The 18,888-nt window shown below is 32.5% G+C and overlaps 1 protein-coding gene across 1 annotated transcript; it reads right to left on the bottom strand.

Annotated features, from left to right (window-relative positions):
• Positions 1-5,378: 5,378 nt before the first annotated feature.
• On the bottom strand, positions 5,379-8,321 carry LOC145685509 (uncharacterized). The gene has a single exon (XM_081757904.1). The coding sequence runs from the start codon at positions 8,319-8,321 to the stop codon at positions 5,379-5,381; it is 2,943 nt and encodes a 980-aa protein (XP_081614030.1).
• Between the last annotated feature and the right edge of the window lie 10,567 nt (positions 8,322-18,888).

Raw genomic sequence — 18,888 nt, 5'->3', positions numbered from 1 at the left:
GCGAATGAAATACTAATCTCCCAGGAATAATTGTAATCACTCCTATTAGAGAGGAAACGAAATAATCTCAATGCATTATTCTTAGTTTTATATGAAATTGTTAAACAATTTTAGACGAAAAATCAAATAAGTTGAAATACTTTATATCTATCTCCGAAAATTAACCTTTACACTCTGCGCGTTATTGAAAAATTTTCCGATAAATTATGTTTTCAATTCTTTTTTTTTTTACAATACGCCTACTATTTCTGAGGGTTACAGTTTTTTTTAAAATAGTATATTCAATTATATAGCTCACAGCCACAGCTATTCTGTAGATAGACAGAGAGACTACCTAGATTCTCTCTGTCAATATGTCTATATTTGCGATGATACACACTAGATGATACCAGTAGCAGGTAAGCATAATGGCATCTCAAACTTTAATGTGCGACACAAGTCAGTTTTAGAAAAGAAAATATCACAACTGTATTATGTTATGAGTTCCAGAAAATAAAGGAATTCGGAGATGAATTATTTAGATATATACTAAAAATTAATTGAAAGGAAGTTACCACCAGAACTTGTATTTCTTGTTCGTTCATTAGTTTTTAAAATTATTGATTAGTTACAGAATAAGTACAGTAACACACATGAAATTTGAATCTCAGAACAGTCGTGATGGGAAGTAGAGTGGAATGAATCGCATGGGTACCAATTCCCATCTCATAGATAGGGTGTCCTAATTAAAAAAATAAATAATAATAGTAACAAACTAAAATAATTTTAACATCGTATATATTTACGGTAATTAGGAAAGTAATTTAATTTCTTTTCTGCGAAGGTGTTTTTGCATGGAGGTTTTTCGTGAATCTAGTGTGTGTCCCATGAAGTTATCTCCCCCTCCGCCGGACGCTAATTTAGTGCGTGATTCAACTAAGTATAGACAAATGTTGTGGTAGCTTGTCACCTCAACAATAATAGAACGAAGTGTGAATATCAAGCTCTGTCATCGTACGCGGAGGACTGCAACATTTGATATTGAAAAATATTTATACGTCAATGGTAACCTTTAAGTTTGCAAAGATCGTACTTTTTAATTAATTGTGTACTAACATAGTAGTAAAAATTAGGTATTTTTATATCGTTGGATCATCTTGCCCACACCCTGGCAAAATCTGCAGTTTATGCAAACCTTAAACATTCAAATTGTGATTTTCTCCTACCACGAATCGAACCTAAGACCAAAGGTACTCATGGTAGACGTCAAGTATCAAAAAGAGTTTGATTTCACCTTGAAAACAGGCTGAAATGTGGAGCAACTATCGAATGCATATTCCAGATCTAAACTCAAACCGAACAGAAAGGATTATATTGACAAAATTTCAGTTTCTGGCTTCTTACAATCTAGCATTCAGGAGTCATTTCGGAAGAAATATTCAAAATGAATTTATAAAACTCACCCAACGGAAATGCAAGGAATTAATAATAGTTTAATTTATTTAATGAAGCACTACTCCATTATACCATTTATAGATTATGCATGAGATATTGATTAATTATATTAAGCAGATATATATTACAATTGTATAGAGTAACAGCACAAATACGTAATGATATTAATTTACATTTGTTTGATCACATTTTAACTGGCGATATTCTGTCTCTGAAATATTGGTTTTGATATTGTTACATGCAATTGACAATGGGCATCGTGGTATATTTAAAATGGGCCGCCTGTGGTTTCACCGGAAGGGCTAAGGCCGTCTGTGGTTTCACATAATAATTAACAGGATTTTCCAAAAACGGCGTATGGCGATCTCAAATATACATTCATTCTATTTTAAATTTAAGGTTAGTACACGTGGTACTATACAACTATTATGACTGTTTAGGGTAATTCAGGGGAAAGTGAACATTGTATACATGAAAGTGAAAAATCTTACACAGAAAGGATAATACGGCTGATTGACAATTATATATGAATAAAACATCTTTCTGCATTCTGAAATTACAAATTTGCTTCATATCTTGTTCCAAGTAACGTGCACAGAAAGAAATGAATCGTAGAGGTTAAACTATTCACTTCACCCCACACGTGGATGTGAAGTGAATATACATGTGGGTGTAAGTGGTGAGAAGAATTTTCCTCAATATAATGTAAATTACAAATTATAAACTGCTATATATACTGAATATATATAGCTAACGAAGAGCACGTACGTGATGTAAAGTTGCATAAGCTATTATTGTAGAAATCCTTAAGGAGCAAATATGCATACTAATTCGAGATCGCGTCCAAAGTACCGTCTCAGAGGCATTGAGTTATCTGATCTTACAAGAAAGAGCACAGTATTTGAGTTCCCAATAAATATTTTACCCAAGTTTCTCTTATACGATACTAGTTTGGAGGACAGACGAAATTGTTAGATGTAGAAAGGTTCTTTGTTAGAAGAACCTAAGCATAAGCTTATACAGAGTAAAGGATGCGTATGGTACACAAACACATCAAAGAAAAAGGCCTGGTTCGTGCAATAATAATAATAAAAAATATTCTGGAACTCTTTGCTAGCAAAGCGAAACAGACGCAAGTCTGTTTCGTGCAGAAAACTAAAAAAGAAAGAATATTGAAAGACTGCACAAACAAAAAGTTAAACAGTAATCAATGCGATGCTAGTTGAATGTTTATGGTATCAATAGCAACATACACATACACCAAGTAAAAATCCTGCTTCGTGCAGAAAAAAAGATTTTGGAAAACGTTGCTAACAGATTAAGGTGGATCACTACCCGGAAGTCAGTATATGCATTAGTTCATTGTCTTAACCAACGCGTAAAGAAATGGCACATATTATAAGTATTACACTATAAAATAGAGTTATGCGTCAGCTACAACATGAGATACTCTTTTCTGTGCTTATGTATTCTGTTACCTAAAATAGTAACATATAACAGAAAAACTTCATCAGTTTTAAGATGAGTACACAAGATGGCGCTTGCTGTTAGATTTTGCTACTCCTGTGCTCAGTTTTATGAAATTTTTACTTACAAGCATAAATTATTTTACAAGTAGTTGTCTCATTGCGGAATATGGATATTATATTACCGTTTTTCGTGTTATGGTTTACATTTTATTCAAATATGATTTTGTGTTTACGGAAATAGTTTTAGCGGCTGAATCTCATGCTTACGCAGGACGCCATAATGCTTCGTTGCCAAACTTACATGTGTACTGTTGCAGTCACACTAGTAGGGCTTTTCCTTCTTAGCGTTTGAAGTCCAGAGGCGAAACATGTGAATTGTGACAAAAGTATTATAGTTATTAATAATAAAAGTGGAAAATGGGGAAACGGAAGGAATCATGCATATATATAAGAAAAATCAAACTCTAAGTAAAAGATCGAAGAGCCAAAGGAAGCAAAGAGAAAGAGAGAGTAATTTGAACAAACAGATAAGCACTTTTCAATTTTTATCTGTTTGTTTCCACGTAATACAAAAATAATAATACAAAGATAGTTTATTTTGACGATCATTTTGAACGTTAAATATGTAGCCTAATATGTGTTCTTTCTTTTTCTTCATTCTTTCCTTTCTATCTTTCTTTCTTTTTTTTCTGAAACTTTATTTGCTTAGGTAAAATATTATATCTTCTTGAAAATAATCTATATATGTTTTTCAGCTTTTATACATACACGAATAGTTGCCTGAACCCGTTAGTGGAAAATAGTAATTAATTCCACTTGCTAGGTAAGGTCGTGGAGTGTTACTCTGACATCATATTGATACTATGTTCAGTCGACTCCTTTTTACATATGAAATAATTAGGCAACCGGAAAAATCCTCGATCGCAAGCTTGTTCGAATTATGAGCGTTAAAATTTCAAAATTGAACAGATTTTGAAAAAAACATTGAAGAAAACATTCTTTTTTAGATAGACGCTTCATTTTTTGGTACTGGGGTGCTTTTTTGGGTTCTCGACGGAATGGTGAGGTCAAAACGTACGCATTTTGCAAGATAAGGGAACTTATTCAGGAAGGGTTGAAGGGTAATGGCGTCTTACAACTTGCAAATTGTATTCTGTTTGGCACACCAGATAAATAGGTTAATAAAATTTATTTGAAGCCAACTGTATTGTCATTCAAATGTCACTTTCCCGTGTGTCCACCTAATCAATGACATTTGTCTCCGAGAACGCTTAGCCGCGGAACTAACTTCAACGGGACTTCCAACCCAGCCAGCCTCTGTGGATTGTGGAAAAAATGAAATATTTCAGTTTAAAATCCGATGATTATACCCTTTAGGCTAAGGAAGACGATGATTAAGGAAGTAAATGATGATGGAAGAATTGATAGAATGAGAAGAAGGGAGGAAACAGGAGTACCCCGAGAAAATCCATGGACATGATGGTATTCATTGTGGAAGACTGTGTTTCAATATCTCATCACTAGCCATTTTTTAAAAATCTTCAACGGATTTTAATGGCGATTGTTTGAAAATAGTGGCCAAACTTGAGACAATATTTTACGGTATTTCGAGAGAAATTTAACCAAAAACAAACAATCGGCTAGAGATGATGTATGCAAACAGCGGTTTTCTCGAGAATAAAAGTCACCTGGTTCACAAATTTGAGCGTACATCCCCCCGCTAACCACTTTTTTCTTCTTTAAATTTTCCGGTATATTTTCTCGTTGAATACCTTAAAATATTTCCTGGAGTTTGACCAATATTTCCCCGTAATCCACATTCCAATTGCTGAAAACTAAGCACATAGCTAGCGATAGTGTATTCGAACACCGTATTCTGCGATGCATAAGCATAGGCCGACAGGATTCGGAGTACCGCGGCAGGGTAAGCCTGTCTGGCGCTGCTCGAGCTGTTTGGACCTAGCTACAGAAGGGGAAGAACCAGGCCAGTAGTCAGTTCAAAAATGCAGGGGAGCGGTAGAAGTTAGGGGGACCGATCCAGCCATGAAAATGAAATGAAATCTGAGTTTTACGTCCCACGTTTATGCCGGTTAGGCTAAAGGAGACGGTGACGATGAGTAATGAATGAAATGGTGGAATGAAGAATGTGGAAGGAAACGGGAGAACCCCGAGAAAACCCACGCACACGGTGTCTGTCCACCACAAAGTTCACTTGGCGGGGGCTGGGATCGAACCCGGGACCCCAAGCACCAGAGGTGAACGCTCTACAGTAGTATAGGTGTCTGTACGGACCACTTTTTTTTGGACCACTTTTTCAATGATCAAGTTCAAATTTTACGCGTCTGTACGGACCACTGTCTTTGGAGAACATAAACCACACATAACATAAGAAGACAGAACATAATGACCTTTATGATATATAACCATAAAGGACTTAAATCTAACTAAAACTAAACCTAAATCTAAAACTTAAACCTAATAACCATAAGGTAAAGTATTGATGATATTATCTTTTTCCTTTAAAACAACTCTTTTGTCGTAATCCATTTGAAACTCTTTAGTCACAGGTTTGTTAACTAATTTTTTTGTTCTCTTGTCTCTTGTTATTTGATTATAATTAAGAGTTATGTTCGCTAGTTTTTTGTTAACAACCTTCTTTATGTTTTCACCATTAAGATTCAAAGAGTTCTCATAATTAAGAGTAAATCCTTTAATTTTCATCACAGTTTTGTTTTTATCTGTTTTGTAGTAATATCTCTTTGGACCAGTTGAATACCACTCAGTAATATAAACATTTTTTCCTAACTCATCTGTCCACTCACCAAGGTTACTACCAGTCTTTACTTCTATACCATTAACAATATAAACAATAGAATCAGTATCGTAATACGCTACATCTTCACCTAACTTATCCAACATGTCATAAAGTCTTAACCTCGCATGTGCTGTTGTAAAAGTTGCAATGTGAATATTAGTGGAATAAGAATTGTTAACATATACGTCTTTGTATTTATATGAAACTTGAACCATCTCGTCGCTGATAAACAAACATTCAGATATTTCTAATTTGTCATCTAAAAGTAACTCGTACCATCTTCTAACATCTGTAATGTATTCAGTTTGAGTTAAGTTTTGTCTTTGGCCAAACTTTCCCCATAACGAATTTAAACAAATTTTTGCAACTGCTCTCTTACCAGGATTTGCCATTATTTGATCAGGATTTAAATCAATATTCAGTGTGTCTTTAATAGTTTTAATATAATCATCTTTTGTTTGAAAGTCATCTTCCCATGGTGATGTTTCTAATTTGATTTTCATGAAGTCTTTAATGTAACCTCTAAAGAGTTTGTTACTTGTTTTGGGAAAATGTTGAATCTCGTAAATTTCAATTAACTCATAACCTTTCTCTAAAGCTTTATCTAACTCTATAGTTGTCCAAGTACCTGTTATCATTCTTTGTTCGTCACTGTGTGTACACGTCTTAGTTTGATTTATCATACATTGATTACATAAGGGAAACACCAACTTATTAATATTGTTATCTTTAACTGGTAATACAGGATGATACAATTGTTTTGGCGGAAGAACTTTACAAAGTATGTAACCAAAGTACTCTTTACACTTGTATTTTTCAGGAGAGATAGACTTTAATGTTGTTGAGAGGCCAATAGGAAATTGATCATAAAACAAAATAGTTGGATACAAGCTGCACACATCGATATATTTCATCTTCTTATTAGTAACTTTTAATTTTGAAGCATTGGTTCTACCACCAAAGAATGCATCTCTGAACTTTAGTTTCTCAATAAGACTAGTTTTTTGAATTAACTGTTTGGCTCTTTTATCTTTTAACCAATCACACTCCCACATCTCTATAAAATTATAACCAGCTTCTTTTATTTGTTGAGATCTTCTTCTTCTTTTCTCATATAGATCTTCCATTGTTTCGTGATTGACATTGTTGATAGTATACTTCTCAAAACATTTGTTGCAACCATGCCAGAAACAACCGTGATATTGATACACTGTCTTTGTTTTATAATCGTAACCATCAACTTTAGATCCACATATCGTTACTTCTCCATTGTTTAATGCGTGTTTAATATTATTGTTCTTAAAAGAATTTAACCATGCAATAGACTGTTTAGAGTATTTTTCTTTCTTTTCTTCTTTAATAATACCAATTGTGTTTTCTTGTATGTATTTTGATCTATAAATGCCCATACACACACTTGCAATTGTTAAGTATTGAAATGGATCAATGTTTGCTATTTCTAAAAACTGATTTCTTAGTTCTAAACAACCTCTTCTTAAAATATCTACATCCGAATCACAATACTCTCTTAACTCTTTTTTAAAGTCAAACACATAATTTTCTTCTCTTCTTTCTTGATGCCACTTAAGAAACGCTTCTCTTTGATCTTTTTTCATGGTACTAATCCCATAGTATTTTGCGTTAGGTATTGGCCCAATATAGTTTTGATTTTCAGGCTTATTATACAAATGTGGAAAATAACCTTTCTTTAATTCTTTTAGACCAAATGTCTTAGGAAAACTCGATAATGGTTGTGCTACAAAGTTAATACTATCAATAATTTTTATGTTTGCTTTTGGAATTTCAAGTAACATTAGCTTAGAGCCGTTATATATAGTGTAAGGTTTCAAAGCATTCTTAATGCAGTACTGAAGAACAAAGTACGAATCATAAGCTTTGGCATTATGCGCAATACAAGTGTAACCACTATGTTCTTTTGAAACTAACCACTTACAAAAATCGTCATTTGTTTCAAAGTAATATTTGCTACCTTTAAAGTCATGAGCAACTACATAATTAGCTTTATGAATTCCTGTGTCTTGTTGTGCTTCGTAATCAAACCATATATACTTTTCTGTGTAATTACAACTGTTCATTTGTTTAATACTCGACTTTAGAAAGTTCTTAATTATATACTTAAAGTCATCTACTGTTAACTTGTTGTTGTTCCATGCATCATATATCTTTTGAAGTTTCCTCCACTTAGACATGGTTTCGTACATGTTTTTTTCTTTAACAATTTTCTTACCACGATCTTCGATACCATGAGTCTTGTATAGCATAATAAACAAATCTGTAACAGTTAATTCTTTTTTAGCATTACACACACATTCATCATGACAATAACCTTTCTGGCGTTTGTATTGCATGTAACATTTGTGAACGTTTTCTTTAGCTACACAATTACAGTTGATACAGTAGTAATATCCACACTTGTGTTTCTTATATCTTAATAAAATTTTATTACAGCCTTTACACTTATAAACTTCTTTACAAACAACTGAATGGTTATCTTTACATGTTTGGTTATAACAAAATCGATTACAAGCTTCACAATAAATGTTATCAATCTCTTCTTCTTGATGTTTAGGTTGCTTACACATATTACAAATTGGTATAATTCGTATACATGATTTGTGTTTTTCTTTATAATCGTATGCTGTATCACACTTTTCACAATAATAAACACTTCCAATAAAAGCTTGCATGCTGTTAATTGCGTCAAAATGATTTCCACTTTTATATAAATAAATATTCACCTCTTTGTCTTGCCCTTAGTAAATAATAGCGTTCATGTTTTCAGCACATACAACTTTAATTTGAATGTTTAATAGTTCTTCACATTGTTTAATATCGTCTAATGTAAAACCGTCTTCACAGTAGCTCGTTAAACGATTACAAAGTCTCTCAGTTAATTTTGTCTGTATTTTTCTTCCACGTCTTATATCTTTAATGTTTTGTGGTGTTAGCTCTTGATCAAGTATTACGTTTGTTTTATACGTTAAGGCTGAAATGATTGCACATGGACAACACAAATTGTCATTGTTATTGATTTTGGTAATACATCTTTTAGCTTTTTTGTCTTCTGCAAGGTTTAATAATCGTCTGTTTGTTTTACTTCCTCTAGGCATGTTAATGATTTGAATATTAAATGTTGTTTCTTCAATATTGATTGTTTCGTCAGATGTTACAATTCTTTGCACTTGTGTTAATACATTTCTAGCATTTAGTTCAGTTGTTATTGGTGTTGATATTGCTTTAGTCCAAAATCCATCGTTGTGCACAACAACTCTTATTCTGTCATTCTTTTTAAAATTGGAAGCTTGTTTAGCTTGGTCAATCATATCGTCTACTGCTGTGTGTAATCTTTGTATTGTTTCAGTAAGTATTTCACCTGTTATATTTGTCAGTTTTATTTTGTAATCTGTTGTATAGGATTTAAATTTTTCATTGTATGTCGGCTCATTAACATTTAAGATCTCGTAATATTTTTTATTTGTAAATAAATCATCATCAAATGGAAATAACTTTTTCAAATGCTTTCGCTTTAACTTTGGTGTATTTTGTGCTATTTCGCTTTCAGAGAATACTTCTTGTTTAAATGGGAATATATTCCTAATCTGTCTCCTGCTTTGTTCATCGTCATGTTGTTTAAGAAGGTCTATCAGTTCTGCTTTTCTTAATCGGGAATATCTTCTGATTCCCCTCTCTTTACATTGGCGTCTTAACTCTACTACAGTAAATCTATTATAATTACTCATCTTATTTATTATATAGAAAATCTTCGTTAGTACTCTTCACCGGGTTATTTCAGATCATTTTCATTTTTTCTAACACATCGTTTAAACATCTGCACGCGTCTGCCATTGCCTACATATGTTTCCTCGTTGTGTTAGTCTAGAACTTTCATGGGATTAACCCATCAAAGTCACATATACACATTTAAAACTGAATCATTTTTGTAAGCTTACTCATCATCATCATCATCATCATCATCATCATAATCATCACTACCATATTTATATTCATCATCACTACTCAAATCAGATGTTTTTTGCTGCATTACTAATAACTCTTTTTCCTTTAACAGTATTTGCTTCTCTAGTAGTGCTGCTAAAAGTTTAAGATCTTCATGAATAAGGCTAAGTCTATCATGTAATAAATCAAATTCTTTCTCCATATTTATTATATACAAAACCAACAAAAATGAAATAAATTTTAAAAATCTAAGAATAAAAAACAAACATGACTAGTGCTAAGGAAATATTGTCTTACAAACCTATATTTGATTGTGTATGTAAATATTTAGATATTGGTGGTTATAATGATGAAGACAAAATAAACTTTAGCATCTCAATAGGTATGTTAGATCATCTGTTCAAGAAAGCCACTAAAGAAAACTACTCATTTCTTACACAAAACATTTTCTATGCGAACGTTATGAACTTGTCTGATGAGATATTAGATTCACTGACTGATGAACAATGGTTATCTATAGGCTATGATGATTATGAGGAGGAATATAACTATGATCACATTACAGAAGACTTTATACGCAAATATCTGCATAAAGTTAATTTGAGCGAAATATGTTTATGGAAAAATTTGTCGGTAGAGTTTATAAGAGAATTAGCTGATAAAGTTGATTGGGAGATTATTTCAGGAAGCCAAGACTTATCAGAAGACTTTATAAGAGAATTTGCAGATAGAGTTGATTGGAAAGAAGTATCGTATAATCAAAAGCTATCTGAAGAATTTATTAGTGAGTTTATAGATAAAGTTAATTTTGATGCTATATATTATGGAAACAAACTCTCTGAGACCTTTATACGAGAACATGCAGATAAAGTTTCTTGGAGGTGCTTATCTGAAAATCAACAATTATCAGAAAACCTTATAAAAGATTACGCTGACAAAGTAGATTGGGAAGCAATTTCATTGTTTCAAAATTTAACAGAAGGATTTATTGCAGAGTTCAAAGACAGAGTTCATTGGCATAACATTTCAATTTATCAAGACCTCTCTGTAGATTTTATATATATATTTAGACATTACGTAGATTGGAGAGCCATAATAAGAAAATATCATAATAATCCTGATTTAGGTAGTATGCTGTATTTAGCGTTCGATGTTGCAACAGATGGTTTGTTTAACGCTTGAAATTGTACTTTGATGGTTTAAACCATAAAAGCAATAGTATATTTAGTTTCTCGTATTTTTTTTATACTTAAATGTCTCTTAACTGAATAAACCTGTCAACAAGATCTATATCACTTAAATCTGTGTTCATATGCGAACCGTGCCAAGTTATTCTATCATCATATCTTTCTTTAGCTCTATTGTATAAGTTGATAGAGTTTGGATCGTCGATGTTAAGCACAATACTCATACTTGGATACTTAAGTTTGAGTTGTTTAATCCTACTTTCGTAATTGTATGTTTGTACTCTTCCAACCCAATACTTATATCGTTCTATTCTTTCTTTTTGATCTCGTTCTTCTTCGTCATAATAAAGGAGTACATTTTCAAGTTGTTCTTTAGTAAGGTTTTTCTTGATAATGAATAGCCTATGTATCTTTCCTGGATCTTCTGTATATGGTGCTGCAACTGTTGTAAGATAATCAACTTTGCTTTCTAGTTCTTGATTGTACAATCGCAATTGCTCCATTTGTTGTTCTATCTCTTCTACTCTTGATTGTAACTCTTCTTGGTCTTCTTGAATCTGCTTAAAGTCTTTTGTGAAGTAGTCTTCTATAATGTTACTACATTTATAGTAAAAATCGAGCGACAACCATGAAGATATTTCTAGAAGTATTCTTTTGTAAACATATGTTCCTGAAATTAATAAGTTACTTTTATTCGTACCTTTTGGTTCTATGTAATATGACGATTTTTGACGGAGCACATCTGCTCCAGCTAATTTTTTATCATAATATTCAAGTAGTTTTGTACTTCTTACTAATCTTAGCCAATCTTTAAATGATTTTCCACCACTCTGACACAACTTGGTAGCATTGAAGTATCCCGTACTCTTATCTATAATCAACTTGAAATCACCGAAGATACCATACCAATAGTTATCTTTGATCTGTTCGTAGCAAATATCGTTTAAACTAGGAAAACTATCCATAGTACTCATATTTATTATATAGAAAATCTTTATTTTTAACTTCATTTTCGTTACCTGTTAATTTGACTTCATATGATGCCTGTTTGAAACCCTCGGAATTCCGATGATTAATCCCAGCCACTTCGAAGTTTGTTGTGTTGTTAATTTTCGATAATTTCCACAGGTGGAATACTGGAAATATGTGTTATGGAGGGTAACTTTTCGTTACCCCCTTATCTCGTTCAAACTATCCTTTTATGGAATAACCATAAAAGACAAACATCTATATTTACACTACAACATTACTCTTATCTATCCAACTATTATGTGAATCATCAAACCCTAGCCATTTGACATATACTTTATCACCTTTCTTTCTCAACACCTTTTCTACCAAGTATTCATCCTTATGTTTCGTCTTTAATAGTTCTGGTTCGTAAAATCTACCTTGCACATCCTTTTCTTCTAAATCTTTAATTCTATATGTAGGCGGATTAGATGGAATAACTTCACTAATAACAAATACTTCTGTTGACCAATTAGGTGTATATCCTTTCTCAAATAACCCTTTCGACTTACTTATACGAACATGATCACCTAACTTGTATTTGGGCTTAACACGCTTATATTCTTTTTGATACACTTTCTCCAATATTGTTTGCTCATTCTTGTTGTTAACTTCTATAGGTTTTAAACCAATTGTTCTATGAATTTGATGATTATACTCTTTAACTAGTGTTGGTAATATCTCTATCCATTTGTAATTCCCTTGTGTCGTGAACCTTTTCCACATGTTCTGCTTAAGTGTTCGATTAAATCTCTCAATAACAGAAGCTTTCTTACCACTATAGGTTGAGTAGTGATTAATCTTATTTTCATCCATTAACTTCTTAAACTCTTTATTGTAAAACTCTTTACCTTGATCTGTTTGTAAGTTACTAGGTTTTTTCGTTCTTAATATGGATTCGAATGCTTCTGTAACATTCTTCCCACTCTTATCTTTAACAGGAACAGCAAACGCATATTTCGAGAACACATCTATAATCGTTAGCAAATACTTATAACCTTTATTGATTTTGGAAACACCTTTTAAAACTCCACTATCCATTTCTACAAGATCAGCTTGCCAAAGATCATCGATACCTTTTATAACTACACTTAATCTGTCAAAGTTTTTTCTAGATGGTTTGTGAATTTCTTCTATAATGTCTTCTCTAACACCTTTACCTTCTTCTAGTCAATCAGGCTTTTTAACGAATTGGGTTTTAGTAACACCACATACAGAACAAATCTTAGATATCTTCCATTCTTTGTTTGTTCAATTCGAATAGTATCTTTCTTCGTATCTGTCACTTTCTTACACTTAACACAATACATCCTGTTTATTATATAGAAAATCAATAACTATCGCTGTTTAATATTATGCTTTCAACATTCTCACCATCATCATCACTATCTTCGTCTTCTCTTTCTACATGCATAAGAAGCAATAGTAATTTACCATGTTTCAGATCAGAACCTTTAGATGGTCTAACTGCTAAATTATCATTTGTATTAAAGTCCAATGGAAAAGTTTCAACTAGAGAATCATTTAAATATATATCTATATAATACGTATTGTAAGATGACGCTATATGCATTATCCTACCTTTATAAAGAAATTTGTATGTGATAGATTATGTATTAACCTTTATTTTACGGCTTGTCAGTACACTGCCAGAATAGTAAATCCGTTCTTTCCCGCGTGTCACTGTACTGACACAGGCGAAAGGTTTACTTTGACCCACGAGCACACCGGTTGAAAACCAACGTTTTTCGTTCCTTTCACTATGGACTATCTCTTCATACAATAAGGCACATCATTAAAAAAAATATATGTGTGCTCACGGGTCAAAGTAAACCTTTCGCCTGTGTCAGTACAGTGACACGCGGTAAAGAACGGATTTACTATTTTGGCAGTGTAGTGACAGCCGTAAAGTAAAGGTTAAAAAGAATGGAGTTTCAACATTTTCTGATATCAATCGACTATGAAGCTCTATAACATAATTCCGTTTGGTGAAGTTAAGCTCTTCTTTCAACATAGCAATAGCTTTTCTCACAACTGTATTATCTAACTCTGATGTCATTTTAACATTACCAAAGATATCCATATTTATTATATAGCAAACGTCTTTAGGAAAGCTCTCTTTCTATGTACATTACAACAAACAATAATTGTCCTTCTTCCATAGCAGAATTTTTATTTGGTTTAATCGTAATTATATCGTTCTTCTTAAAGTCAAAAGGTATCTCGTTAATCAAAGTATCACCCATATATATATCTAGAAAGTATTTATCCAAACTTAACTCCATGTGCATTATTTTCCCATTATAGAGAAATTTGTAACCGTTAGAGAGATTAAATATTCTAAAGATTGGCTCCTTAACGTTTTTAGCTCTTAATCGATATAGTAGAGGCATGGTTTCTTTCTGCATAACCAATTTAGTAGTATCCATCCTAATCTTTTGAAAATCTTCTTTCTTGACGTATGTGTCTTGTAACGTTTCTAATGCATCTTCAAATCGTTTTCTATCGTTCTCTAATTGAACTTCTATTGATCTAAGTTGACTCACGCTAACAATATAATTTAAGTTCTCCAACAATTTTAATTTTTCTTCACTAATATCAACATCACCTTTTCTGTCTTTAACATTACCAAATATATCTATACTCATTTATTATACAGAAAATGCCCATCCTAATTTTTCAAAACATTTCTTTAACATCTCTATTTGTCTAGGTGAGTATTTAAAATCAATATCAACATGAACATCGTGCTTTTTCAATAGATTGTACAATACACATTTCAAGTTAATAAACAATACTCTTTTCGGATACAGCTCCCTAAAGACCTCGTGTAAGTTTTCGAAGTCGTTTATAAGTGTTTCCTCCATATGTTGTAATTTTAATGGTTTTTGATCGGTAAGGTGATAGTGTATTAAATAGACATCATCATAATATTTTGTGTATTTGTTTTTCTTTAGTACTTCTAGAACATCTTTTGTTGATATTAAATGTTTTGGCATAACTCCAAATTTATCATTTAACACCTTGAACACCTCTTCGGGAATAATTCTATCATGTAAAGCTTGCAAACGAGATAGCTGTAACTTAAATCTTTTTATAGTATCGTACCATGGGTTTCTTACGTAAGCAGCTTTCGTTTCTTCACAAGTACTGTAAACCCAACCACTCTCTACAGAACAATCATCGCAAATGTAACTACTCATACCTTTTGTTAATGACTTACTACCACAATTACTGCACTCTAATGGTCTAGAGCTATAATTTGACAACAAGTCCTTTAAGGTAATTATTGGGCGTAACTTTTCCAACTCTTCTTCCGTGTACAAAAATTTAGGCATTAGCATTTTCCATAAATCAATAACTGTATATACGTTGTTTCTATCTTTTAAGTCTATCTTGCTAACATACTCAAAGTACTGATAAAAATTATAACTATTTAGTGCATCTAGTTCATCCTCATGCTTCTCAAAATAATCTAAAAATCTATTGTGTATAGCTTCCATATTTATCTTAAAGAGAAACTTTTATGGATACAAACCATAAAAGCACTTAAACCTACCGAGGGCTACGATAAAGCCCAAACTCATTGATGAAGATTGTATATGGATGTGTTTTTGGTAAGGGCGGTGAATTGCCGCCCTTATCTTCTGAAATTTTTTTCTTATCTTCTTTTGATGTTTTGTTTTGTGTCATGATGGTGTATTTTGCAATCGGAAAATCTTCCGTTCGGGAGTTTGTTTGTGTTTGTATAGCTGTATAAATATTGCATTGTCGTAAAGTCGACCGAGGAAAAATTTACCAAACACCTTAATCATTCTCTTACTTCGTTTAATTTCTTGCCAATGTTTTAGTTCCTTTCCGCCATCTTTACAAAGTTTACTTGCGTTCATGAACCCGTTGCGGTAGTCGTCGCTCTTAATCATGATAACGACAAAACTTTTATGGATACAAACCATAAAAGCACTTAAACTTAATCATTTTTAATCATATACATAACATCACTAAAAGAATACCCTTGATTTAGAAGATTTAAAACCTTAACACAAAGATGACCACATATAACTGAGTTAAAGTCTTGTATTCGTTCGTCATTGTAAAGTAAGTTTTCGATACCAAGATATTGTACCAGTTGTTTAGGAGGAACAATACCATAAGAATCGAACACGTACTTTATGTTGTTATCTTTCCAATAGCATATCCAATGAGTACCAATGTTTTCTGATTTATCAAGGTTAACTACACCACACTCATGTACATGGGTTTTTTGTGGAAGTTCATCACTCATAAATACACCTCTAAATCGTTTTATCTTTAATTCTTTAGCCAACCTCTCTATATCGAAGTTGGTCAATGGTTTTAGTTTTTTGACTTCTTTGGTTTACCTGCCCCCTGCTTTTCTTCCATAACCATATTGTGTCTTTTTTGTTCTTCAAGTTCTTGTTTATTCTTCTTAGCATCAAGTACAGTTTTAGTTATCGCTGCTGCACCACCTGCTAATGAGCCAACTGCTCCTAAAGCTGCTAGAATGGCTGGAATTGTAAAGATAAAACCGCCAATATGCTCTTTCTTAATCTTTTTCATTTGTGCAGTAGTTAAAGTTAAATCCATTCCTTTACCTTCTTTAATTTTCTTAGATTTATCGTTAAGTTGTTTCTTTGTTAATACATGATCAATATTTAGATCCTTTAGTTCGTCATAAGGAACACTAAACATACAACCTTTAATAGAACACATCTTCCTATTTATTTAAGAGAAAATCTTGGTTTGTAAAAGTACAGTTGTTGTTGCTCCACCAAAATCAATTAAGGAATCATTCTCATCTGTTATCCTTATCTCAAAGTTGTCAACCTTGTCTTTGGATATAGGGAAAAATAATGGATAAGTAGGCTCGTAAATGATACTATGTTTGAACTCGGCATCTGTTTTAAATGCTGCTATGATCCCTGTTTCTCTATGTGTGTATTCTGTATCTTTTACAAACATGCCATCTGCTATATTGCAATGAACATTAATTGTATCGAATGGGTGAAACTTTGGCAACTTACTTCCAATATGTGTTTTGTTCTTTTCTAAAACTTCAAAAACATTAAACCCGAGGACAGTACCTATACTCCCAATTGTAACATCATTACTATCAGTTTCAATTTTAACTCTATTTCTTAAATGATCTTCTGATAATGTTATGTTGATGGATTGAGATTTTAAATACTCATTAAGTGTTTTCAAATTGTATTGCCCTTCTGGTATAAAAACTTGTCTATCACCATATGAGAAACTGTTTTTTTCTGTTGTTATGTTTGGAGTTAGATATGTACTGTAAAACCCAACTAGTCATATGCTTAAGTAGTTGTTACTGTTGTCTAATTCGTAATGGAGTTTCTTCTTTAAAACAGAAGTATCACTCGTTAACTTGAATACCTTAGCCATTTATTATATAATAAATGAACGAGTTTGATTTACCTAGAGATATTCCAAGAGAGAAAGTAATCAAGTTAATAGAAGATGTCATTCAGAAGTTAGAATACAGTTTAAAGAAGAAAAAGAGAAAACTACGAATTGTTAAATATGCATACTACACTTTGATCGCGTTGTCGGTTATACTTTCTGCAACAACTGGGTTTATTAATATTTTTATACCTGTAACAATTTACTCGATATTAACAACGTCTCTTGCAACTGGAAGTGCTATTATAACAGGTTTGTCTTCTAAGCTAAACATAAGCAGAAGAAAAGACGAATATAAAACCATTGTCACTTGTATTAACACATTTAAAGAACAGTTAGAGATGATAATAACACTAAATGGTGAAATGGATAGCGAATATATAAGAGATACGTTGCTTAAGATCCGAGAACAACTTAAAGATATAAGATCATAAAACGTGCCCCTGCTGTATTCGGAGGTCCACCTTTGTAAAGATGGCGGAAAGATTACAAGATGCGAAGGAAACAGTTGAAACGTTTACAAGACTTTCAGGCCCTTCACATGTGAATGGCCAAGGATTAGAGTTCTTTTACAAATCAAAAGGTACAAACAAGCTTGGGAGCTCCGATCGGTGCTACCAAAAATATACACGTTGAAGACCTGGAAACAAACCAAGGAGGTGTCCAGAATACGGACACCCTTCCAAATGAACAACCTCACACAACTTTCATCAACGAACCGGGTCTAGTACTATGAGCAGAAAATTAATCATCGGATTTTTAAAGGTGAGCAAAACGCTCACCCCCTGATTTTCTCTATAATAAATGAGTAAGAAAACTATTAATTGGGATGTAAAAGAGATGATAAAAGAAACAACAGCTAAGAAAAGAAATGGATAGCTTATACCTGATGATGTTCGTTGTCTTATCGTGGGTCCGTCGGCGTCTGGTAAAACGTTTTTGCTATTTAACTTCTTATTACAGCCAGGTTGGTTAAACAATAATTACTTCTACATATATTCTAAAAGCATGAATCAACCAAAGTATGAGCAGTTAAAAGATCGATTTGAAAAGGCAGAACTAAAGTTTAAGAAGCAAATAGCGACGTTCTTAAGCGGTAATGATTCTATTGTACCTATTGATGAATGTGAAAAATACTCTGTTATTGTGTTTGACGATTACATTTTGGAGAATCAAGATACTGTTAGAAATTACTTTACAAGAGGTAGGCATAGACATTTAGACTGTTTCTATCTCGCACAAACATATTCAAAAGTACCTAAACAGCTTATAAGAGATAACGTCAGCTTCCTATGTATATTCAGACAAGATGATACTAATCTTAAACATGTGTATAATGAGTTTGTTGGGGGAGATATGTCTTATGATAAATTTAAAGAGATATGCTCAAAATGTTGGCAAGAAGATTATGGTTTCATAGTAATTGATATGACAAGGAAGGTAAACAATGGTAAGTATAGGAACAAGATAAAACACTTCTTGAACGTTTGATGTTTATTGTCGTTTGACGTTTATTGACGTTTATTGACGTTCTTTGACGTTTATTGAC

The sequence above is a fragment of the Thermobia domestica genome, chromosome 5 (genome assembly GCF_964235325.1).
Source record: "Thermobia domestica chromosome 5, izTheDome1.hap1.1, whole genome shotgun sequence".
Taxonomy (NCBI): domain Eukaryota; kingdom Metazoa; phylum Arthropoda; class Insecta; order Zygentoma; family Lepismatidae; genus Thermobia; species Thermobia domestica.
The sequence above is the reverse complement of the archived record's forward strand: the minus strand, read 5'-3'. Positions and strand labels throughout refer to the sequence as shown.